This window comes from Malaclemys terrapin, chromosome 10 (assembly GCF_027887155.1).
Source record: "Malaclemys terrapin pileata isolate rMalTer1 chromosome 10, rMalTer1.hap1, whole genome shotgun sequence".
NCBI lineage: Eukaryota > Metazoa > Chordata > Testudines > Emydidae > Malaclemys > Malaclemys terrapin.
In genome coordinates this window covers 36,407,447-36,433,515 of record NC_071514.1, presented here as the reverse complement: position 1 = coordinate 36,433,515, position 26,069 = coordinate 36,407,447, and the positions used below count along the sequence as shown (strand labels likewise).

The window sequence follows — 26,069 nt, the reverse complement described above, 5'->3', positions numbered from 1 at the left end:
TTAAAATATAAGGAGTGGCCAGCCAGTCTCTCCACTCCTTCCCTGTCACAAGAACCAAAGTGGACAGTTGGGACTCTAGTGTGAACATGCTTAGAGAAAAGCTCATTGTAAGGGAGCTGGGATCAGGCCTCTGTTCCTTTAATATGTTGTAACAAATTAGCCTGGGCCCTGGCTAATGCCTCCACCCAACCAATGAGTTAAATTTGGACTACAAGGCTAGAGAGGGATACACTCACTCCACCCCAAATCGGAAGTAGCTTCCACAGCTGCAGAGCTCCAAGAACAAGAAGCTACAGTGCCTAAATTTGCCTGGATCAGGCTATCTGTCTAAAATAACTTTGTGCAGCTGGACGTTAGCCAACAGTTTTATTACCAGGGTAACCAGCAGCAACTTCTCTTATACTAGGAAATAGAATTACCACAGCAGGGCCCCCTCGGATCTCTGACTTAGAGAGGCTTCACAACTAGCGTAGGCCAGACATGGCCATCTTCAGTACCAATTCACAAAGAGTGATTGGCACTTCCTGGAGCTCATTCCCACATACGCCAAGTTTCAACTGTGCTTTCTGAGTTAGTGTTGAAAATGTTTTTGTTTGTCCTTCATTGACATAAATACTGAAGTCAGTACCAGAAGAGGGGACTCTACCGATAAAAGCCACTGTTCAGTGTGCTAGTGCCAATGGGGATAAAGATGGAGACACCACGTTTTCTTCTTCTTGCTAATTAACCGGTTTTGTTACTAAAATCCTGTTTAGCTCGCTGAGTGTCTGTAGTCAGATCTCATTCTGCATTGGTGCTTTATTATATTGTTGCCCCTCTGCCAATCAGTAGCAGATGTTTGGGCGGTGGGGGGCCTACAGGTCAGTTTCCCAATGGAGGAGAAATCAGTGATGTGGAGTCTGGGGAAATTCTAAATATGGCTTATCTTATTGAGACATATACACCAGTCCTGGGACTGAGGTGGTCACAAACTGCATGCAGGTTATCCCTTCTTCCAGGGATCATTTTAACACCAATGCCCAGGTCCCAGAGAGTAACTGCCACAAGAATTAACTCTAATCAGACACCAGTGCAGTGAGCACACTTTGCTGCTGGCACAGCTGCTTCTACCTAGAACCTTGTGTTATCAAAACTAACAATGCACAGCATGTCTTCTTAAGACTGAACATCTGCTCTCACACTAAGACAAGAAACGTGGAAGACAGCACCACTTGGTGATAACTGCCATTATAACGTATTTGGGTACATACAAAGCAGCGGGAAAAGCTACAGGGTTTTGGTTGTATTTGACTAGATGGCCACACCTTCTCTTGGAGTCATGGAGCAGCAAGTGGCTGGTAGTTACATAAGTAGAAATAATTGGGAAGGGAAAACAGACAGAGATTAGGTATGCAGGTTGCTAGGCCACTGGAAGAAAAGGACAATAATCTAGTTGAATAATAGTAGGGAGTGTTTAAAAAAGGGAATGATCTGCAAGCAAATTCTTCTTTTCTGTTGATAACAGACCTACATTATTATGGTTTATGTTCTTTCAGAGGTTTTGTACCTTTGTACAATTTTTATCATTTTGTTTAATTATTTCTACTACTTAAAATATAATAGCTTTAAAAAGTTGGTAAAAATGATCTGACAGTTGTCACTATAATACTTAACACATGCACGGTGCTTTTAATCTTCAAAGGGCTTTCCCATCTGCGCTGCACCCCTCTGAGCAGCAGGGAGGGGCCAGCAGGCCAAGTACTGATTTAAAGTTGTGGGCACCACAGAGAAAATGGTAGGTTTGCTAGGGAGGGGTGAGGTACTGTTGTATTCCTGGCTTCTATTGCCACCTCCTTGGGGACAGAGGTGAGGTTGTGCAGGGAGCATCAACGTATCTCTGTGTTCCCAGCTTTTCAAACTGTTCCGTTCTGGAAGGGCAGGTGGAGCATACAGCGCTGCTGAGTACCTGCAACTTTAACTCCATGTTAATGATTTTTTTGTGTGTGAATTAGATTAGAACTTGTGTGGGAAAGGATTAGAACTTGGCAGTTCCTGACTCCTATGCCTGAGTTCAGACTGCGTTCTTCTTTGGGTTCATTTATAAATAATATTTTTGAACTAAAATTACATTTTGAAAACTTTCTGGCCTTGGTTATGGTAACTTTTCTGTTGTACAAATGGTGCCATTGAGTTATTAGTAATATCTCAACTAAGTTCTTGTCAAAATTCCTCTTCCTACCATTTCCCTAAACACGGCTGCTTTCCTGATTGTACAACCTTAGAATCCCCACTCAAGCCTTCTCATTGGCCAAGTAATTTGTTTGTGGTGAACCTGAAACAGTTACTATATTGAGTACCTAAGAAATCATTAGTTGTTACTTGTGATGCAGCCTCCTGAGCGAATACTGCTGCTAAACTCAGGAAAAAATTATTGAATGTGGTATTAGAAGGCAAGAACGTCTCCATTATCACTGGAGGCCAGGCCTTTGTTGTGTTGGATCCAATTTAGGAGAGGGGAATCTTTTTTTTTTAATTTTACCAGGGAATTATCGCAGCAGACTGTCCTAGGTATATGATGCACAGGCAGGTTGGTTTGGATAAAATACAAGTAACTTCATCCAAAACTTCATTGGAGGCTTGAAAGAGAACTTAAGAACTAGCCTTGAGTCTCTTCCTCTGGGGTCCAGTCTCTGCATGAATCTTTGGTTCTAAGGATCCATATCTTGGCTGCTTGGTCCTCCCTCAAGCCCGAACTTGTCAGCCGGCAAGTTGCCAGCCCTCTGCTCTCCCCTCTCCATGGCACACAACGGTTAGCTGCAGGCTGTACTCCTATCAACCCAAGATATCTGCTGTAAAGAAGAGGCAGCAAGCTCACAAAGGTGAACCCTGGTGGCTGCTCCCTCTTGCCAGTGTTCACTGGTGCTGCTTAGTCTCCTAGCCTCATTCCTTTCCCATCCCAGCTGGGCTGAGGTGAAGACCTGATCAGGCTTTCCTGTACTGCAGCTAGTTTCTTCTTGCAGCTCTTCTCTAGTTACCAGGCCACTTCTCCAGGTAGAGTGGATGTTAGAGAAGATCCCTGTCTCTAAGCTCCCTTGGGGGCAGGAGCTGTAAAGTGCCCAGTGGCAATGATTGACTGTGAAGTTGGGCAGAACTGTTCATATTGGCATGGGTATTTGGGGCTCTATTAGGCTGTTAGCAGAACTGTGACATGCAGCAATCTGTGATTTGGCAGATATAACTGTGTCTGCAAGGAAGGTTCTCTTGGCTACGTTTCTGTCTGCAGTGTAGGTCTGCCAGTGGTTCTTTGTCAGTAGGCCAGCTGTTCCTAGACTGGGGCTGTGTAGATTTTATGCCTTAAGCACTCCAACCCCTTTTGCCTTCCTGCTTCATTTCATGTAAGTTCTTCAGAGAATCACTGACTTGCGGGAGCCATGGGGATATTTTTCAACCAGTTCATCAGTCACTTCAGTCAGCAGTTGTTGGTAATGATCCATCAGATTAACATCTTGGCCTTGCCATTGTTTCTCTCTGGAGCCTTCTGGGTGTTCTCTGGGATTGGGTATTTATGGGGGTAAATTTTCCTCCCTTGTATCAAGCTAAAAAACTAGGAGTAATGGGATGAAATTAAGAGAGGGAACGTTTTTAGGCTGAATATCTGGAAAAGCTTCCTGACATTGAACTCTACTAGAATATGAAATAATCTCCCAAGAGAAGTGATGGAAAGCCCCTTCCCTAGAGACATTTAAAACTGGACTGGACAAAAGACTAGGGCACAATCTTTTACTGGCAAGAAGATAGACTGAGTGACCTGAGGTGGTTTTTTTTCTTTCCACCTCTAGCTTTTATGATTCTATATATGGCATGACACAGGAAGTTCACTAAAGTGTTCTGCAAGAAAAACTGAAGCTGTTTTTCCTGCTAATTGTTGAATATGAGTCACAAATTCAAATGCTTAGCAAAATCCTTAGGTTACATTTCAGATTTACTGCTGCCCAGATGCAGCTTCAAAAGCTGCATTTGAACACGCCGAGACATTTTATTCCTAGTTCAGTCTAAATTTTGGAATACTATTGGGAGTGACAAACTATTCACTATTTCACATAGATGTACAAGTTTCGTTTAAATTTAATGGCTAGGTAGTTAGAATGTGGAATGTGAGGTTAGTTGTGGTGCAATTCTTTTAGAAACTTTTTGACTATCACTAAAAAGCGACAAAGAGTCCTGTGGCACCATAAGCTTATGCTCCAATATATCTGTTAGTCTGTAAGATGCCACAGGACTCTTTGTCGCTTTTTACAGATCCAGACTAACATGGCTACCCCTCTGATACTTGACTATCACTAGTATGTTGGTTCCCTCTCTGAGTCTCTCTGACTGAATTGCTTCTTCAGAGTTACTGTCTGCAGCATATATCCAGGCAAGCAAACAAAAACATGACATGGTGTCAAAATATAGGCTATAAAAACTACGTATTATATTTTCATTAGTCATGCCATTATGTGCCATGCTTAGATCTCAGTTTTGTCTGGTTTATATCCCCGTATTCTAGACAAGAGTCCCTTCTCAGTCTATCTGTGTAGCTCTTTAAACAATCAGAGAGGATGCTGAGTGACGAAAGGTACTTTATTTCCTTCTCAACCCCAATGTACCACTACAGTGAGACATCTGGGACAATATGCATCACAGCGAAGAGGATCACTACCACTAGGCTGGCCATGGTTTTATAGAAACATTCCTCTCTAAATGAGCTTTGCAACACTTACAACACACTGTGCCAGTGTATTCACCTCTGTGTCCATGACAAAGTATTATAAATACCGGTATAAAGTAGAGATGGGCCTGAACCCAAGCCCTGGATCTGAACATCCCCAAACTTTAGGGAAATTCAGATTCATATCCCAATGCTGAAATCTAGGCCTATCTTTAGATCAAATTATTATAGTTACTGAGGACACAATTTCCATAGGTTGCCTATTGAAGTTGTAGGACAGCAGCGAAAGCCCTTCATTTCTGTAGGCACGATCTCTGGCGGCCCTACTTTGCCAGGAAGGAAATTTTGAAGAAATTTTCTTGCAAGTCCTGGACTTTTAAAAGTCATACAGATTTACTGGAGACAAAACAGTCCATCATTAATCCACTCTCTTAATTCTGAAACCACTAGTCTATTTTTTTTTTTTTCATTTTCACTCTATGAAATGGACCATCAGAATGTTTAAAACCATCTTCAATGGAAATTGCAAGAATTGCAAGAAACTGATTTTCCCAGCCGAAAGAATTCTTCCTTTTAACTTACTGGATTTTCTTAGAGACCCACAGCAAATGAAAGGGAGAGCATGCAAAGAAAAATAATGCCTGAGATGTCCCTTAGTGTGAGCCTCAAATCTCTACGCTGCTTTTCACTAGGCTTATCTAAGAGTTCAAATTAATAGCCAGAGTCAAATTCAGCATTTCCCCATAGGCCCTTTAATCTGGGATATGTCACAGCATATGAGGGCCAGTGATACAGGTGATTGATTCGTACTTGCATGCTATGATGGTGCCCAGGAAATAATCCACGGGTTTGAGGTCAGATTTTCCATTAAAAACTAACAGAAATTCATATGCACGTTGGGGGAAGTGAGTGATAAATTGACAAAACCAGTAGGATGCAATTAAGAAATCAGATCTGGGCTGGAGGGGGTGGGTGACCCTGGGGATCCTTAGTGCAGGTTTGTGTAGATTGGAGTCCACTCTTTCAGCCCTAACTACTGTGACCCCAAATCTTCATCCTCTTCCACCTTAATACACCGTTACTTATGACTGTAATGACAGGATGTCTCATTACTGCTGCGTCAATCAGAAATAGCAGCGGTCTTGCAGTGCTGTTTATGAAGTAGAATTCCCTGCCAACACATACCTCTCCTCTTTCCCCACACTTTATACATACTGTCAGCAAACAGTAGAGGGCATGGAGAAGCACCATGTGTTGTTTTGAGCATGCTGCAGTACATTAGTTAATAGAGCTGAAGAGTGAAAGCCTTTCAAGTGGCTGTAGAATAAGCTTTACCAAGATTTCTAGATCTGCCCAAGTCCAAATCTCTTTTCCTTTTCATTCCTTCACAGAGCAGTTGCAGAGCTCAGTAATACTGAAATAAAAACTTGTTCAAGAAACGCCCAGCAACAACTGCCATTTTATTACCAAGCTGCCGAGAGGGGCCAAATGGAGAAAGAATGCTTCATGAGGTGAACTGAGCTTTACTGGATAATAAGGCTTCCCAAGCCAACTGAAATGTAAGCTTAGTTCAGTGTGAAATGCACATTCCTGACCATTTCTTCGGTGAAGCCATGTCTCTAACAGGAGGTACTTTAATGCAACAAACTCGAAAAAAACTTACTTGATTTCGGTATGTCCTCCTGCTTTTCGGGCAATTTGAACCAGCTCTTTCCCATATCTCTCTTCTGCTTGTGCCCTGTTAACAAAATTCCTTAGTTATTTTCTTCTGTTGAGGTTGGGCCCATGTTTGCAATAATGCATTTGTAGCCGACTCTGAGATGCAAACAATTGGTTTGTAGCTGTCTTTATTCTCTCTCCCCAGTGCCACTGCTATCAAGAGCTCATCTAAAAAGACACCCACTGAGGTTCTCCCCTGACTTGGAGGAAATTCTTATCTGCTTAAAGAGAATACATTTTTGTATTAAACTGGCTCTTCTATTTTTGCTTGGCTCACAGTTGGGTGGAAAAGTTGGACTATAACTGAGTGGCGTATGCTTGGTGTAAACAGGTACCTTTTTGCACATAAGTCCCATTTTCAAAAGTGACTTAAACTCTTCATATCGGGGGGTAGCCGTGTTAGTCTGTATCCTCAAAAACAACAAGGAGGCTGATGGCACTTTAAAGACTAACAGATTTATTTGGGCATGAGTCGTAATCAGTGATTTTATCACAGCAGCTGCTGAAAGGGCCTTGTTGACACCAACAATGGCTGCAGTTTTGCCACCTATATCAAATGCAAACAAATTCTGTCCACAGCTAACCTGTTCTATGCACAAGGATGGGGTAAGATTATGGGGAGGATTAGGACAATGGTTCTTTAGGACAAACAGCAAATTTAACTCACTCATTTTACCATAAATGCTATGCATGTAAGATTGTTAGGTACTTCCATCCCTGTTCCTTTCAGTCTGGTTATGTTTTCAGGCGCTCTTCACCAAGGCTTAGAAACCTACTTTTTGTTTTAAATGAGAACTGTGGTTCTCCTTTATGGGACCCAAACATTGATTCTATTAACAACTCCTGTAAGTCCCCTCCAGCTTATCAGCAGCCTTGGTCAACCTACGCAGAGATCCAGTACTGTCAAACATGGGAATTCAAAAGTCATGTCATTCCCTCACCCCGGCCCCCAAAACCACGAGGTTTTTTAAAAAATGCTTTTTGCCCTCTGATTTTAGGACCTTTAAAGGTTCACATTCTGTGCAACTTTCATTTAAAAAAATGCATCTGAGGAAGTGGATTTTTTACCCACAAAAGCTTGTGCCCAAATAAATCTGTTAGTCTTTAAGGGGCCACCAGACTTCTTGTTGTTTTTTTAAACACTTAGAAACCCAAGTTGCTTTTGGAAATGGGACTGAGGCTCTTAAGTCAATTGGGCACTTTTTGAAAGTTATCCCCTTTATCCAAAAGGAATTCCCAGACAAGTGTATGGCTATTTGGCCTAACAGGCCCCATTTAAATTAATGTTAGCCCCATTTCCCTAATTTGTCACTCTGACCTTTGTTGTTTATCCGGCACCAGGTGTTCTCCATATGGATTCAGACAAGTCCCTGCCACAAGGAGATTATTTGATTGATTCTGTCTTTAAAGATACCTAGTTGCCTTTCAAACACTTCTCTGTATATACTTGCTGCAATAGGCCTTACTTTACAACCTGCTGTACTCGATTTCAGATTTTGAATAAATTATTCTGCTAACATTTCACATCTTTACCATCGCCCTCTATGGTCTGCCCGTTTATTGCTGCAGTCCACCCCAGAGGTGAATGCCCTTTCAAAGTGGTGGTCGATGGGCACACGCAGCCTCTTATGTGCAAGTGGTTTTGGGATCCTCTGGGACTAAAAGGAACTAAATATCAAGTATGGTCCCAACAGCACTTTACTACCTATGTTTAACACAGTAGATTTGTAAGAGATTCCTTCAAAGTGAAACTGACTAGTCTACTTTAATTGGATAAAGTGAGAGGAAATGCAGAGTAAAGAGTGAAAAGTAAATTCATTTTTTATTTCTTTCTTAAAAATAAGAGATGCTGTCATTGCCCTAGATAAGAACTTCAGCTCCAATCCTCACCTGTGTTTGGGCCTTTTGCTCCACTAGAGCAGCACAAAGCAGCCCCACAGCCAATGTATCCAGCCCTGGGATGATCACCCAAGTGTAGGCGAATCCTCAGAACATAGAACTTGCATAGTGGCTCCATACCACTGGCCCATCCTTGCATCTGGGGGAGGGGCATGGCTGGGGAGAAGGGTTGTAGCCAGGGCTCCCCAGTAATTCTTCACCTGCTGCAATGGCCCCTGGGGGCCAGACCTGCATAGGATCAGGGGAGTGCAAAGGTGGATTAAAGCCATCTTTCTGTACATGCACCCTGGATGCACTGTGTGTTTTGTGGCCCCAAATGAGGATTGGAGCCACTTTCATATTTTTTAAGATATGATTTTTAACCTGGCCGTCTTTCTTTTTTAAATACAGAAAATATCTAAACTTTAATTTGTAATTACTGCCTTAATTCCACATACAGGAAATTGGTTCAAGCAAATGTGTATATTACACACACACTTTGTGTTTTAAACTTTTGCAAAGCAAAAACCACAGCACAGTGCATTGCAAAACCACTAGTGCTTATGCAACGACTAGAGGCCCTTGCCAGCAATGCCATGTCAGTGTTCAAAAGAGGGTGATGCCTGGACTACCAAAAGCATTTAAAGTGAAAACTGGAGTTGCTAAGGAAGTACTGAAAACAGACATCTAAGAGCTCTGAGCCTTTACTGTTTGAAGTGGGATCTTGTCATACATTAGCTTATTGTGTCCCCTTGTATATGTGCAGCTCAAAGAGCAGATAATTTTTTTACAAGGTGACAAGATTCTCCTTCTCTTCTCTCTAATAATGGCCTTAGAAGCCAGTTGGTTTATGATTTGTATGCAATACATGTGTGTTCTGAAGAAGAGGACTGTGTTTGAATAATAATAGTTGTACAGCAAGGAGCAGCCAATTAGACAGTTTATAGTTCTCCTCCCTGCACATGGGAAAAGAGTGATTAATGTTTGTTCTGCTAATACATTCTGATTCTTCTGTGATTATAGGCATGAAAATGTGGATAATCATCCATGAACAAAAACTGCATGGTAAATGGAGGGGTTTGTGACAGGGCTCTTTGTTTGTTTGTTTTGAATTGGAGATTTGGAATCTTTTAAACTCAGGTGGTGCTATGGTGATCAAAGGGTGTTGCCAGCTCTCATGATACTGCTGTTTTTCCGGAAGCCCCAGGTCCTGCAGTCGGGTGATTTGCATGAGACTCTCAGCTTATGGTTTTTTTTTTTTTTTTTTAATGAAAGTTGCACAGAATGTGAACCTTTGAAGGTCCTAAAATCAGAGGGCAAAATGCATTTTCTTGAAACCGCATGGTTTTGGGGGCCGGAGTGCGGGAATGACTTATGACTTTTGAATTTCCGTATTTGACAGTACTGGATCTATGTGTAGGTTGACCAAGGCTGCTGATAAGCTGGAGGGGACTTACAGGAGTTGTTAATAGAATCAATGTTTGGGCCCCATAAAGGAGAACTGTAGTTCTCATTTAAAATTAAAAGTAGGTTTCTAAGACTTTGTGAAGAGTGCCTGAAAACATAACCAGACTGAAACAAACAGAGATGGAAGGACCTAACAATCTTACATGCATAGCATTTATGTAAAATTTGCTGTTTGTCCTAAAGAACCATTGTCCTAATCCTCCCCGTAATCTTACCCCATCCTTGTGCATAGAACAGGATAGCTGTGGACAGAATTTGTTTGCTTTTGAGATAGGTGTCAAAACTGCAGCCATTGTTGGTGTCAACAAGGCCCTTTCAGCACCTGCTGTGATAAAATCACTGACTGAGACTCATGTGGCTTCCAAGAGTAAAGGTTTGGTTTGTCCCATCTTTCTCCCTCTTCTGTCCTTCTCACGAACATGCACTTGCATCACTCTTGGAAGAGGCAGCTTCAATGCATTTCTAGCCAAAAGTAAAGAGATTCTGACAGGCGCCGCACGTGTGCACATACACGTACAGGACTACGGATCAGAGGAGTAAGTTGGAGGAGGGTGAGAATTCATGGAAAGAACAATTCTGAGAGATTTCTGCAGCTATTTGTTTCAGAATGGCTTTGAGATGAATCTTTCTCCTGCTTTGTGGAAAGTCCTTTTTGCACATCCTGCAAGCCATGGTTAGGCTTATCCTGCAAATGATGGAAACCCCCCACCTCCACCCCTCCATAATCTCAGTCACATACTATAATTCCTAGCGACTACGGACACATGCAAGAAAGGGTTTGATCTCCAGGAGTTTAAGGAGCCACAACAAAGTCTCTTCAAATGGGTACAGTTCATCTAATGTCGTTATGAGACTGCTGCGGGATTTTGTGACATAGTAAAAGACGTTTCCATTAGCGTTCAAGGAAATCAACCCAAACCACTTAAATGTTTGTGGGAGACTATTTACATTTCAATGAGTTAATAGCCTTGGGGTAGCACGATACAGCGTACATGGTGGCTTAAAGTTGTTTAAACACAGCCAATTAAAACTGGAACTAAATACTGAATAGAACTTTTCTAAGTCTCAGCTAAAAATGAAGGACAAAAATGAGACAGAAGAGTGGCCTCGGTTTCTATGTATTTTCTAACCAAGAAACTAATGGCAACCACCACATGTTGCTGTGGGTCAACCTGTGAGAAACAGCCTGCAGATGGACACACATGCATACAGTATGTTCAAAGAGGGTCTAGGAACAAGAAAAAATGGGAGAATTAATATGGTCAATCCTAGAATGCCTGGGAAAGGTCTACGCAGAGCTACCATACGTACCCCTGGTTACACCAAAAGAAAGATCAAATTTCAGTAATTATAGGAAATTGACCCAATCTGGCTAATAGCATATTATAATATGTGTGAAGCACTGGCTTTCTGTGAACGAGGGAAAACAGTGATGTTTCACTTCTGGATGTTAATAAAGAGGATTGTCACTTCAGTCAATAAATTGGGCGTGTGCAGTTAAGTATGTATTTACAACACAGAACTGATCAGAGATGGGTCTGAATGGAACTCGGGATCTAAAGTCCTTCCAAACCTCCTCCTATTGCACCCCCCTCAAAAAAATCTTTGGGAAAATTTGGATCTTAACTTTGAAACTCAGGTCTATCTCTACATACAGTGCAAGGGGAAAAATCCTGCATTGGTAGAGAGGGGTAGATGACTTAGTCTTTCCTCTTGCTCATGTCTATGATTCCTCCTCCAAGCATTGTTAACTGCATGACAAGGTGTAACTCTGACATTGTTTATTTTCATTCATTTCATTTTCGGAAATATGTCTTAAATTAGCTATGCGGAGTGTGGGGGAGGGGGAGGGGGAGGGATCATCATTCAAATGATTCATATGCCAACGTGGTGTCTGACTTTGCTGCTAAGAACTCGTTGGCTCTGAGATCATTTCTGTACAGACTTCTCTGTTAAAAACATGTATGACTGTACTCTCTGAATCAAATTCTGAAGTGACCGGCAGAATCCTCCTGCAGCTCCTGCAAGAGTGTTCAGGAGTAGGTGAGATGAGTTCATAAATAGTTTTTCATACCTCCTTCACCACCACTTCTTACCTCTGTTTGAGCAAGTCCTCCACATCTTTTGCCATCTTTCTCCCATCCAACATTCGCTGGAGAAGCACCTCATAGCCAGAGTGGACAGTGAATTCCTTGCACTGAAATCACAAAGGCGAACAGTTATGTAAGTTGATTAGCAGACACCATTCTGAAGTGCACAACAAACCTTCTGTAAGTAGTGCTAAACAAATCAGTTTGGAAAAAATAAGAACTAACTTTAACCTCTGCCCAGAATGTAAACAATCAACAGAACTTAAACAAAGTAACTTTTCAAAAATTATTTTTCCTACTGACTCTACATATAATGGTTCTCACCAAAGGTGGGTGTGCTAACTTACTACGAGAGAGCCTATTCTTATGTTATTGTTGCTCTCCTGCAGAGCAGGAACAGATGTCCCCAGGGTCTTGCAGTTCAGTTTTGCAGTGGTGGAGAAATTAGTGAAATGGTGTCTGGGAATGGTCTAAGCATAATTTGCTTTATTTACATGCATATATCAGTCCTGGAACAAACATGGTCAAAAACATGTAAGCAATTTCTTCTCTCAAGAATCTCAGCTCAACACCAATACCTGGTTCCCAGGGAGCAACTCTACTTTAAGAATTGCCGCTAATTAGAGACCAAGTCAGAGAGCAAACTCTCCTGCTGCTCGCAAAGTTCAAATATAACAACACATAGCATGTCTCTCCAAGACTGAACATTTGTTCATACGCTAAGAAAGGACTTGGAAGACTAAATGTAACAGTGTCACTTGGTGACACCTGCCATAACATTACTTTATATCCCATCCCATCCAGATGCAACAAGTACTGAAATATCTTAAAGGAAGGTAGTGCATCAGAGATCTCCAGCCCAATTTAGCTGAATGAAAAGGTCTGACAAGAAGCTGAAGCTACAAAGTGCTAGATAGAGGTTACGCATTAATATCTGAATTTCCAAACATTCAGAGGCTCACACTTCAGTATCTATAAGGAATGCACATTAGAAGTTACATAAATAAAATTTTCAGGAAAATATGATTGTTTTAGTCCTTATCCCAGTCTGTGATGCTGATCCATAAGCACATAAGAATGGCCATATTGAATCAGACAAATGGTCCATCTAGCCCTGTATCCTGTCTTCTGACTGGCTGGTGCCAGATGCTTGTAGAGGGAATGCACAGAAGAGGGAAATTGTAGAGTAATCCACTCCCTGTCGTTCAGACCCAGGGTCTAGCAGTCAGAGGTTTATTGTCCAAAGTCAACTGGATTTTTTTCTAAAGCTTACCAATGGATTAGAGAGCTTAATTATCCAGCCTACCTCAGAAGATCAACCAAGTTTATCGAATAAAATATTGAATTATTTTAAAGCAAAGATGTAATGTAAAAACGAAGCTAGTAATCGCTCCACTGACGAGCAAATAATGCCTTTTTGTGTTTCTCTTTGGTTTTTACTCTAGCTTCATGGGGCAGGTTTTATTCTGGAAATCTGTCAGTTCTGGCCCTTTGGAAAAGGACTTCATGATTTCTCCTTATTCAATAATAGTCTAAAACTTCCATCAGCTAAGCCAAGAAAGTGATATACAAACACTTTCCCCAAATCAGCATTATACCTGTGCTTTAAACACTAAGGGTGAAATCCTGTCTCCATTGAAGTCAATGACAAAACTCCCATTGACTTCAGCAGGGCCAGGATTCCACCATAGATGTGTAGTTAGAACTTCATAACCTCTAAGTATATTTGGAGTTAATTTTTATGGCAGCCATACAATGTATTTTATTTGTACCTCAGCTCATTAGATCTACCATTATGGTGTTTTTCCTCCTTTTGAATACGTAATTTAATTACTTAGATGTTGATCTTGTGTTTGTTCCAATACAACCTCAAGGTATTTGTCATTAGTGTATTGGTGGCATGAGAGCCCATGGCATTTCCCTGTCTCTCTCCAGGAGGTCTCAGATATGCTGAAAAGGTGGAGAGACTATACTGATCACTGGTGGGTTCCATTTCGAGTAATCTTGTGGAAGAGGAGCTATTGCGCACATCAGTTCTCTGAGAAGAACAGACAAAGGCAGACCACTCCCAGACTATCCACTCCTGCCAGGGCTTCCCTGCAAGACAGCAACATGCTGTAATGCACTCAGTCTATGGCAACTTGATAGCCTAGTTGTAAAAGCCTGAAGAACTTGTTTCACAGCCATGGGGTTGCACTAGTGCTTTTGGCCCATCTTAATTTTTTCATGGGAGGCTCCATTAAAGCCTACACAGGAGAACAGCTGAAGTATTTTATCATCATGCCAACATATCAGCTACTCTATTTGTGTATTATCTCTGGAATTGCTCAAACTGTGAAGAATCTTCCCATCACTAAATCCATCTCTAGCTAACGTAGATGCAGCATCATAGGCTCTAAAAAGTTGCTGCAATGCATGGATGTGCAGTGAAACTATAAGTGTTCACAGGAAACCTATGGAGTATTAAACTGGTCTGAAGCACCAAGAGTAGCTGCCAAGAACCAGCTTCTCCCTCACTGTTGCATGCAGTGATTATTTTATTTTGTATTTTTTAATTGGAGGCTTTGCAGTACCCGGGTCATTTTTACTTGCATTTGGCCACTTCTTACTGACTTGCAGATTTGTATGGAAGTGTCAATGGTGAATTATATTCACAAAATTGTGAGGGCCACCAATCCAGGGAAAGTCCAGAAAGCAAAAAAAAACAAAAAAAAAACAAAAAAAAGGGAGGGAAAGCAGGGGGCTATAAAACTGTCAAATGCTTAGAGCATAGCCCTGGGAGACACGACTCCTGGGTTCTGTTTCCAGGTTCTGCCACTGACTCACATTCTGGGATCCATTTTAACTTTTGAGTAGTTTGGTTTATCTATCTCTAGAATGGCTATAGTATAAAAATATGGTGCCATACATTACATGAGTGTTACAAGAATTAAATAGTAGTATTGCATTATGTAGCATATAAAAGCTTAAATGAGCTGGTGTACAAGCACATACAGGACATTACAGGCCCATCTCCAAATTGCTTACTGTCCAACATGAAGTTTCCAAAAGCATTCATTACTCTTATAGTTCATCATCTATTCACAGACCTCAAGGGATTTATCATTTTATAAATGCCTTGACATATTGCCTTCCCACCAGAACTACCAAGAACTAGGTCTCTTTGGCAAGACTTGAGTCTCTGGAGGAACCATTTGGCAACTAACAGCTAGATTCTTACATTTCATTTTAAAGCAAATACATTGAGGCTTCAGCTACTGACTTTAAGAGAAAGGAACTGAGCGACATTCAGGAATGAACGTCACAGACTGATTACTGGCTTGTAGCCTTGTGCAGCTGCTGTTATGCTTCTGAACTAAGGACCTGGGTTTCAGTGGCTCTGAGCAGCATGTGGCTCCTTGGATTCGGAAGCTTTTGTTTCCCCCAGTGCTAAGTTTAACTTCTGTGGTTAATCTTTTGCTACCACTTGCACATTTACAAGCTTCCAATGCCACAGTTTCCTGACAGCGGCAACTCCTTCCTCTCTAATGGAAACTTACAGTGAGCCCCGGGATGAAGAGAAAGAGAGGAGAAGGAGAATGGCCCATACTAGTCCCAGACAAATGCCTCTACCAGCAAAATACACATTCTGTAGAAACTGAGGCAAAACAACTTGCATAGAAGATGCTGTGAAGGGGATGGTGAATTCATCCCTGCCACTGGTGTAACCACAGGAAATTGATATTATTAGAGATGCCTATCTGATCCTTGCCAACAATTACACCCTCCCACACTCTAGCATTATTTCTTGTTCTGCTGTAATATGTTTAACACCTCACATCTACTGAGCAGATAAAACCCTGAGCCATTGTCCCAGTGGTTAAAATAAAGAACAAAAAACAAACCTACACTTGCCATTTGAGGACCAAAGTAGAAAAGATACTTAGTAACCCCACTGACAGCTGATTGCCACCTGCTTTCGTCCGATGTCTTGAGAATTCAGGTCCTGATGGAAGCTTTGTTGCTGCTGTTGTGATAGAATCTCATTTATCCTTCCCCTGGTCTACTTCTGATAGAAATTGCTTCAGTCATATACTCCACACACAAGCCATAGCCCACAGCTGATTGAATTTTTCCAGGGAAGTTCCATCATATTCTGGAGGAGCATTTCTAGGAGGGTTTTTTCTCTCCATTTAGTTTTGTTGCGAGCTGCTCGTTCTAGTGTGGTCTTAGGGCTAGTCTACAGTCACTATCCAGGCTCTGCCGATACAGCTACACTTACACAGCTATTTGTGACATAGCCCTGCTGGTAGAGTAACACCACCTCCCCAAAAGACATTAGCTATCCCAACACCAGCACTCTTCTGTCGGCATAGCAGCATCTACCCTGGGGGGTTGTCCACATAGCTATGTTGGCTAGGAGGCAGGAGGAGGGGGGAGGGAGGGGTTTATATACCTAACTAGCATAGCTGTGCTGACAAAATTTTGTAGTGTGCACTTGGCCTTAGATCTTATCTATGCTCAAAAGTTGTACTACTTCAGTTATCCCAGTGTAGTTAAAGCTGCATAACCCTCCAAGTGTGGATGCAGATATACTAGTATAAGAATGCTTATAGCAATACAGCTTTTCCCCCATACAAGAAGAGGAATAAACTATATCAGAATAAGGCATCTTCATGTCAATGTAATTGCATCCACTGGGGTTGAACTAGATCAGTAAAAAATCACACCCCTAATCAACATAGTCATGTCAGTACAACAACTGTGAAGGTGGGCCTTATTATTCACTGTAGTTTTCTGCTTAGACCAAGCGAATTGGGAGTCTAGCCTACAGCTGAGTGAAAAAAAAAGGTTTAGTTTCTCAGGGTGTTCAGCACATTTTTACTCTGATTTGTAAGGAATATAGACATGGTGGGTGAAATAATATCTTTTATTGGACCAACTTCTTTCAAGCCACACAACTTGAAGCTTTCGAGCCACAGAGTGCTTCTTCAGGTCTGGGAAAGGTACTGAGAGTGTCACAGTTAAATATAAGAGACAACAGATTGTTTAGTGTAAGCATATATTGTAAGGGACCATTCAAGATAGAGTCGCCCATTAACACCTCTGCAGTCATAGGACAAAAGAGGGGATGAGGGGGTTATAGATTGTTGTAATAAGCCATAAATCCAGCGTGTCTGTTCAGTCCATGATTTTTAGTGTCTAGCAGCATTATGAATTTAAGCTCCTGGGTCATCTTTTGAAAGTGTTGTGCAGGTTTCCTTTGAGGATGAGGACTGAGAGGTCAAGTATACAGTGACTGTTTGTGAAGTGTTCCTCCATGGGTGATGTGGTGTTTTTATCTTTTATCATTTTCCTGTGTGAGCTCATTTGAGAGCATAGTGATTGTCTGGCTTCACCATCATCGTTTCTATTGGGCCATTTAGTGCACCGGAGGACTTGCACAACATGTGCTAGGCATGTGTAGGAACCATGGATCTTGAAAGGTGTGTTGTGGGGGGAGTGTTGATCATTGTACCAGTGGTGATATGTATGCAGACATTCTATAATTGTCCATTATAATGATTCTAGAGCCTTCCTCTGGAAGCATCTGACAACAGTCACTGCTGGACATGAGATACTAGTCTGGCTGGCCCACTGGTCTAGTAATCAGTATGGCAATGCCTACATTCTCTGCATTGGGTCCCTTTTGTCTCATTATGAGATCTGTGCAGACCACTGGAATATGGCTAGCATGCCAGCTCCGGGACTAGGAGCTCCTAGCTCCTGGCCAGCATGCCAGCACATGCATGGCCAGCTCCAGGACTAGGCCACCTCTCAATGGCTAGCTATGCTCCCGGACACAGGACATTATGGGTCAAGTTCAGTGCTATCCACAGGAAAGGGAGTATCCTTACTCATCAAGGAAGTGAGAAATTGATCATCTGCTGTGCACCAAGCCAGGGTATACCGGGTACCAGGTAATCAGGATTGCACACAATGGGACATTTGGGCACACTTGTTTATCTCTCTGTAGTATTTCCTTAATCTTCCAAGACTGACATTCAATGCTTAATACCATTTCTAATGCTGGAGATGCAGTTAGAAATGCTGGGTAGCAGTGCGTTGTTAAAAAGCCCGAAGAAGAACCAAAGCTCCTTTTCATGCCCAAGAAAAGCTGCCCAGAGGAAATTAAACAAATTGCACACATGGTGCATCCCCACCCCCCACCCCGGAGCAATACACAATGCTTCAAATTGTAATAAGAGCTTAAAAATGCAAGAAAGAAAACTTGGGAAAATAAAGCCAGATCTTTAACCCAAGAGTTAACACTCATAACAGCTGCCAAAATATTCTATGATAAATTCCCAGGCCAAGTGCCAGAGAAAATGTGGACTTGTCTACATGGTGCATTAGTCCTCACCAGAGCGGTGTAAATTCTAGATCCTGCTGGCACGTGCTCAAAATTCCCTTAGTGCGCATTAATGTCATCCCGTTTCAAGCAGACTGAGGAGCCATGTCAGTGGTTCTAGCTAATGTGCCTATCCTTCAACTGCTAGAAGTCATTCAAAGTATCTGTTTGTAATGGAGTGATTGTTCTAATGTATAATAAATGTAAGAAAAAAGTGTTACTATATTAAATACTAAATCGTGATGCCCTCTGCATGAGTAATCTAGGTTCTAGGCAACAAGAGGGAGCCATGAGTTTCTGCAGCACATCTACCAAGAGGCAGGCCAAGGTTCCCTGAAGAACTATGCTTCTTCAGGTGGCAGGGCTGGTCCATTTAGGGGCATGGGCATGGAACTGCTTAGCATTCTTGCTTGAGTCCCTCAGGTGGTAATGGGACTAGCACACAATATTACTTTTAATAGCAGTAATCATGAGAGTGGACTGCTCACAGTGATTCCTGAAGGGTTCTGGGCTACACCTGGTCCCCTTCTTATTCCCCTGCCTCAGTACACATCCGAGTACAAACACCAAAATTCAGCCCTTAATGTCTGCAGGAATATTTTATCCCATTAGTGAGAACACAGACAGTTCTTTTAAAGGACAGAGTAACTATCATCAGTAATTTAATTTGCATGGTTCTGTCTACATTCCTACCAAACAGCATGTGGAGAGGATGCCTTTGTCATTCACTTCTTTTGGAAAGTGAGTATGTACAGTGCGGATCAAAATGGATCTGCTTCCTGTTTGTTGCTTACTGACTTTTCTGACAAAAAGTGAGGTTTTTACACACAGGCTGCCCTGGCTCTGCAGTGCTGTGGGAGAATGAGCTGGCTTCTGTTCTGCTTCACGCATCAGTTATTATCTGTCAAATTCTGATCTCTGTTCTTTCAGTCTCTCAAGAGTCCCCACCCTGATTTTCAGATGTCGGGGGGGGGGGGAGGGATAGCTCAGTGGTTTGAGCATTGGCCTGCTAAACCCAGGGTTGTGAGTTCAATCCTTGAGGGGGCCACTTGGGGATCTGGGGCAAAAATCAGTACTTGGTTCTGCTAGTGGACTCAATGACCTTTCAAGGTCCCTTCCAGTTCTAGGAGATGGGATATCTCCATTAATTAAAGTTTAACTTTGCTGGGCTGGCAATTAGAAGAAATATTTTTAACATGCAAATACAGTAAATTTGATATTCAGGCTAAATCGCTAACCAATGGGGGAAAGGGGAGAAGCAATTATGATTTCAAGTTATTTATTAATAAAGTGCCACCCTTGCTAAGGTGCTCAGAATTCACACATTACATTTCATAATGTTCTAAATAAAAATAAATTCTAAAAATAATTTTCCCAATGAAACAAAGTATCTACTAGATCAAACCCTGTTACTAATTTGCTACATTAACTCCAGTTTCTGACCACATACCAGAAGACACAACAATATATACATGTTTGAATGATAAATTGTGGTTCTTCATTACAAATTTCGAAGGTCACGGCTAACATTATTAGTTTCTTGTGAGATGACTTGGAAGTATATTTGTATTTAAAAATGACAAAGCAATTAAGCCATTTCATTAAAAAAAAGGAGAAATATTTTAATAACTAATAAATTATATGAGTGCTAGATTTTGTCACAGACAGTATTTAACAGCTGTCTGAAATAAGAAGAGATGTCCATCTGTAAAGCCACTGGGATAATTTTGTGTCTGGCTGTCAGGTAAGAGATTCCAATTAGGTGAAATTTACATGAACACAAAAGAGGATTTGCCCTTAGTCGTGTCATCAAAAAAGAGTACCTAATCTACCTTGTCCAGCAGATCTTAAATCTCTAAGAAGAAACTGCTTGACAATTTTAGTGTAACTGAGATATTTGCGTATTGCTTTGAGCTTATTCCATTAATAGTTTGAATCCATCTTGGTCTATGATCTAAAGCCAAAGGTTACCAAACTTCTTTCATGGGGTGGACCGCATTTTGAGTAGACACAGTCCTGACACCATCTTCCACTCCCATTCATGATTGCAGAAACTTCCTCCCCTCTCATTCATCATCTTTGTGGCAAAGTCAGCAATTGCTTACATGAGAAAGTACACATAGGGAAAGACTTGATGTCTTTTCCCCTTCCTTCAGCTAAAAGTGAGGAGAGCGGGGAGCCAGAACAATGTGGCCAGATGGTTCTTTGTGGACCAGCATCAAGTGCTCCACAGACCACAGCCTGGGAATCTCTCATCTAGAGGTTGTTGTTGTTAAAGGCTCAGTCCTCCAAGGAGCTCTGCCCTCTGACCCCAATCCAGCAAAGCACTAATAAGAAGAGCCATTCTGGATCTGACCAATGGTCCGTCTAGCTCAGTGTCCCATCTCTGAAAGTGGCCATCACCAAATGCTTCAGAGGGAATGAAGAGAACAAAGCAATATTGATTGATCCATCCCCTGTGGTCCAATCCCAGTTTCTGGCACTTGGAGGTTTAGGGACACCTGGAGCATGGGGTTGCATCCCTGATCATCTTGGCTAATAGCCATTGATAGACCTATTCTCTATGAACTTATCTAATTATTTTTTTAACTCAGTTATACTTTTGGACATCACACCATCCCATGGTGACGAGTTCCACTCAAAACATGAGATTACTAATGTGCCTAAATTTAAGCACATGCTTAAGTGATTTAAGGATTGCAGGACTGAACCTTAAGAGAGTATTTTGTGAAGTTTATTGCCTGGTCTGGGGATTCTTACTCTATCTTCAATTTGGACCTCCCTGGAAAGTATTGTTGCTAACGCTGAGTGCTGAATACACCTAAATCAGCTGAGCTACTAGGTAGAAGCATAACTGTGGCATTGCAGGTTTCTGCAGTACAAAAGAGATCATAACACAGAGAGAAAATTGAGAATAGTAGTTCAATATTTGTCCCCAATAATTTTAAATTTCAAGGTGAAATCAGCCTGTATAGTGCTAAATAATACTTACTAAAGCATCCATTTGATTAGAGCTCGTCAGATAATGAAAAAGGGCCTTAGATGCTCAGGATAAGGTTCCTCTCTCCAGTGGAAGTGTCTAGCCCACTGGGCAGTTTGTGTTACGTGATCCATAGAGCATGAGAGTCTGCTCAGCTACCATAGGTTAGTTCTTTAGCTCAAGCTGTCCAGACTTGCATTTGTAACACCACCGTGGTTTAACAACAGCTCTACTCTGAAACTAACACACTAACGTGGGGTTTGGAAAATGACGTGTGGCGTTTTGTTTTGTTTTTTTTCCTCCCCTGCAGCTTTGACCAATGCCACTTTTGGAACTGAGTGAAAAGCTTTTAAGAACATAAGAATGGCCATACTGGGTCAGACTAAAGGTCCATCAAGCCCAGTATCCTGTCCTCTGACAGTGGCCAATGCCAAATGGCATTCCCCCAAAGGGAATGAACAGACAGGTAATCATCAAGTGATCCATTCCCTGTCACCCAATCCCAGCTTCTGGTAAACAGAGGCTAGGGACACCATTCCTGCCCATCCTGGCTAATAGCCATTGATCTACCTTTCTTCCATGAATCTGTCTAGCTCCCTTTTGAACCCCATTATAGTATTGGCCTTCACAACACCCTCTGGCAAGGAGTTCCAGAGGTTGACAATGCAGTGCATGAAAAAATACTTTCTTGTGTTTGTTTTAAACCTGCTACCTATTAATTTCATTTGGTGGCCCCTTGTTTTTGTATTATGAGAAGGAGTAAATAACACTTCCTTATTTACTTTCTCTATACCACTCATGATTTTATAGACCTCTATCATATCTCCCCTTAGTCGCCTCTTTTCCAAGCTGAAAAGTCCCAGTCTTATTAATCTCTACTCATACGGAAGCCGTTCCATACCCCTAATTATTTTTGTTGTCCTTTTCTGAACCTTTTCCAATTCCAATACATCTTTTTTTGAGATGAGGCAACCACATCTGCACGCAGTATTCAAGATGTGGGCGTACAATGGATTTATATAGAGGCAATATGATATTTTCTGTCTTATTATCTATCCCTTTCTTGATGATTCCCAACATTTTTTGGACTGCCACTGCACATTGAATGGATGATTTTAGAGAACTATCCACAATGACTCCAAGATCTCTTTTTGAGTAGTAACAGCTAATTAACTTGCCAATGCCTGGATTTATGGTCCTACATTTTTCTTGCAACACCTCTCCCGCGCATTTCAGGTGGGATTTTCAAAGAGACCTAAGGGAGTGTAGGAACCCAAATCCCAGCCTAAAACAATGAGAAATGGGTCCGGGCTACACAGTCTGGATCTGAACTTCCCGACAGGTTGGGAGGTTGGATCTGGGGTTTGGGTTTAAGGGGGAGAGTGGCAGGAAACTACACAAAATTATCCTCAGAGTTTTTGGATAATCAACTCCTCATGATGAAGTGGGCAAGTTGGACTATATTTTCTTATTGCTGTTTTCTCTCCCCCCTTCATCCCCAATGCTTTGTAGGTGCTGCTCCTCATGCAATAATGCTTTAAAAAGGGAACTGGGTAGCTGAAAAGTGTGGTAAATGTCAGGACTGACTTGAGAGCAATAACCCATAACTGGGTGTGTTTCACATAATGATTCATGTGATGATTGGTGGTAGAGCTGTGGAAATTTGGATTATATAAAGAATCAGAGGAGCCTGTGGGCAGGGCATCTTGCGTAGTTTCAATTCCTTGCCCCTTTAACAGGAATAAAGTGGTACCTGAGTGCTAAAACAGTGAATGTCTGGTCTCTTATCTCCTCTTTAAGGCACTTGCTGAAGGTCCTTGCAGTGGTAATGCTCATGTCCTTACACCTACGCAAATAAACCTAATGATTAATACAGTCCCTGTACCCTGTCAGGCTTGCATTAAAATTTTAAAAAAGAAGACCGCTTGGAACAACTTGAAATTCCAATGTTTCTATATATCACTGCACTAGAAAAAAGCTCCTAAACAGAAACAACTAATTCACAGCTGCTTAGAAGGAGGGGTGTTTTTGCAGGGCAATTGGCCAGCATCAAACCTTTGGCACTGGGTTGTTAACACATAGTTCAGTCGCTCATCTCTGTCTTGCAGAGACTAGGGGTAGTGGACTGGAGCACAGTAGAGGGGGTCTGGAAGTTAAGGGGGAGCATTTTTCAAGTTTGTTCCTTTATGCTTGCAAGTGATAAGGTCCTACTGGAAGAGGACAAAATTGTGACAAAACTAAAAAAACCTCAACCGGTTAATCAGAGCTTAGCTTTGGACAATGAACCTTTGGAAAATTCCCCACTGACTCCTTCAATAAGAGGATCCTATATAGCCAGTCATGTGTCCAAATACCTATTCTAATGAGATATGCACTTGCTTATCTATCCCTGTATAGAGACGCTTAGGCCTGGTCCACACTAGGAAATTAGGTTGGTTATAACTACGTCGCTCAAGGGTATGAAAAACCCAGACCCCTGAGCAACGCAGTTAAACTGACCTAACCACCGGCATGAACAGTGCTAGGTCGATGGGTGTGAGAAGCAAAGATGAGCAGCGCAGATGGAAAAGGCACCCCAGGAGTGTGACCACCACACACACACACACACACACACACACACACACACACTAGTTCAACTCCTCTGCAGAATACAGGGAATCAGCCCAGCCTGGCTGCATTCTCCCAGAACTGGGCAGAAGCAATATCTGAGGTGGGGGGATGAGAGTGGAGCAGAGGTCTGAGACAGTGTCCGGGAAATGAGCAGAGGGAGATGGGCAGGGCCTGCAGCCAGGGAAGGAAGAAGGAACTGAACAGGGGACTGTAACCTGGGGTGGGAGCTGGATGGTACATACACATCTAAAAGAAAAAAAAGGGGTGTGTGAGGGGGAGAAAACACTGCACAATACCCACAATTCCCCTGTTGTGGCAAAGGTGAATGAAAGAATAAACCACACGTGACATACTAGATACACAGCTTAATGTGCTAGGGGAAGGCACTCAGATATGGCCAAGAGGGTGGAATAAAAATCTGGATAGAATAAAAAAAGAATAAATGGGGCAGTGCCCAGTGGAGAAGAGTGAAGGGGGGGTGCCCACTAGAGGGAAGAACTGTGGACTGCACTGGTCCACAGGGCATGTCACCAAGGAGGCAGCTGAGACCAGTGCCTGGAGAAGAGATGGTGTTGAGGAAGTGTCTACCAACCAACCAGAAGTGGAAGGGAGGTGGAGGTGCCTCAATTTGTGGGTGGATTTATTTTTGTGCATTTCAGGCTGTCTCCTGAAATATGCTCATATGAAAAGGGGTGACTTCCCCCCGAGAGTTAAAGTAGATGAAAAAGCAGTATGAATTTTAAACAGAGACATTTTCCTAAGTGTCTGTCTCATAATTTTGGACATTTGAGGTTGGCAACCCCGGCTACAGGTCTACCTCTGTGACGCTGTGTCTCTGGATTTGCATTCCATTTGAACGTGTTCTGCAACTGCAGCTCCATGCCAGAGCCTGAAAACCACATTGGCAAGCTTTCCAGCTTTGAAGTGCATGACAGTTAGGCTAGGCTCTTTGAATGTGACCCCTTCTTACGATCCATTCACGCTGAGACACCTGCAAGAAGTCAGCCAATGTTTCATGGCTAGCCTGTGGGTAGTGGTTGGGAAAGTCATAATTTATGCAGTTACCAAACTAAAAAAATTAAGTGTATATATTCATATGTAAAAACTGTGGGACAGATCCTCAGTTAGTGTAAATTGGCATAGCTCCATTGAAGTCTATAAGCATTGAATCAGATGAGGATCCCTCCCTATATGTTGTCTCATTCTCTCACACTTTATTTGTTGCTCATTTCTTCTTAGATAGACACAGGCCTTGCCCTAAAGAGTTTAAATTCTGTTTCCACAGTGCCTCATACCATAAGGACCTGTCAGGGGCTTCTGGAATCTTTGACATTATAATTAAATTACATGGAGCCTTTAGCCACTCTATTATCATTAATCCTTCTTCCTCGGTCATGCTGGGTTTTTGCACAGAGCTGGCTGAAATTTTTTGGCTGAAAAGTATCAGAGGGGTAGCCGTGTTAGTCTGAATCTGTAAAAAGCAACAGAGGGTCCTGTGGCACCTTTGAGACTAACAGAAGTATTGGGAGCATAAGCTTTCGTGGGTAAGAACCTCACTTCTTCAGATGCAAGTAATGGAAATCTCCAGTCAGATATCAGGAATGGCAATATACAAAAACCTGTAGGAGAACACTTCAACCTCCCTGGCCACACAATAGCAGATGTAAAGGTAGCCATCTTACAGCAAAAAAACTTCAGGACCAGACTCCAAAGAGAAACTGCTGAGCTCCAGTTTATTTGCAAATTTGACACCATCAGATCAGGATTAAACAAAGACTGTGAATGGCTATCCAACTACAGAAGCAGTTTCTCCTCCCTTGGTGTTCACACCTCAACTGCTAGCAGAGCACCTCATCCTCCCTGATTGAACTAACCTCGTTATCTCCACACTGATTTATACCTGCCTCTGGAGATTTCCATTACTTGCATCTGAAGAAGTGAGGTTCTTACCCACGAAAGCTTATGCTCCCAATACTTCTGTTAGTCTCAAAGGTGCTACAGGACCCTCTGTTGCTTTTGGCTGAAAAGTTGTCTGAAAAATATTTTTTCACAAACAAAAAATTTCCCCCTCAAATTTCAACAGCATCTATCATTCGGGGGAGGAAATTGGTGTGCTTTATTTTTAAATGAAGTTTTGAAAAAAAATATTGAAATCATTTTCAATATGGTTATCCATTTGTTGTTGGCTGAAAACCCAGTTTTTGGTAAATTAAAAAGTCTAAAAAAGTTTGTATACAAAATAAAATCTCAAACCTTGAAAAATGG

At 42.0% G+C, this 26,069-nt stretch overlaps 1 protein-coding gene across 2 annotated transcripts in view; it reads right to left on the bottom strand.

Moving 5' to 3' along the window:
* PSTPIP1 (proline-serine-threonine phosphatase interacting protein 1) overlaps positions 1 to 26,069 on the bottom strand; it is a 91,020-nt gene that overhangs the window by 46,804 nt on the left and 18,147 nt on the right. For both annotated transcript variants that reach the window (XM_054041021.1, XM_054041022.1), the window contains exons 2-3: positions 11,851 to 11,951; positions 6,354 to 6,428 (exon numbers count right to left, since the gene is read on the bottom strand). In XM_054041021.1, the coding sequence (XP_053896996.1) occupies positions 6,354 to 6,428; positions 11,851 to 11,951 (176 nt within the window). The remainder of the gene's footprint in view (positions 1 to 6,353; positions 6,429 to 11,850; positions 11,952 to 26,069) is intronic.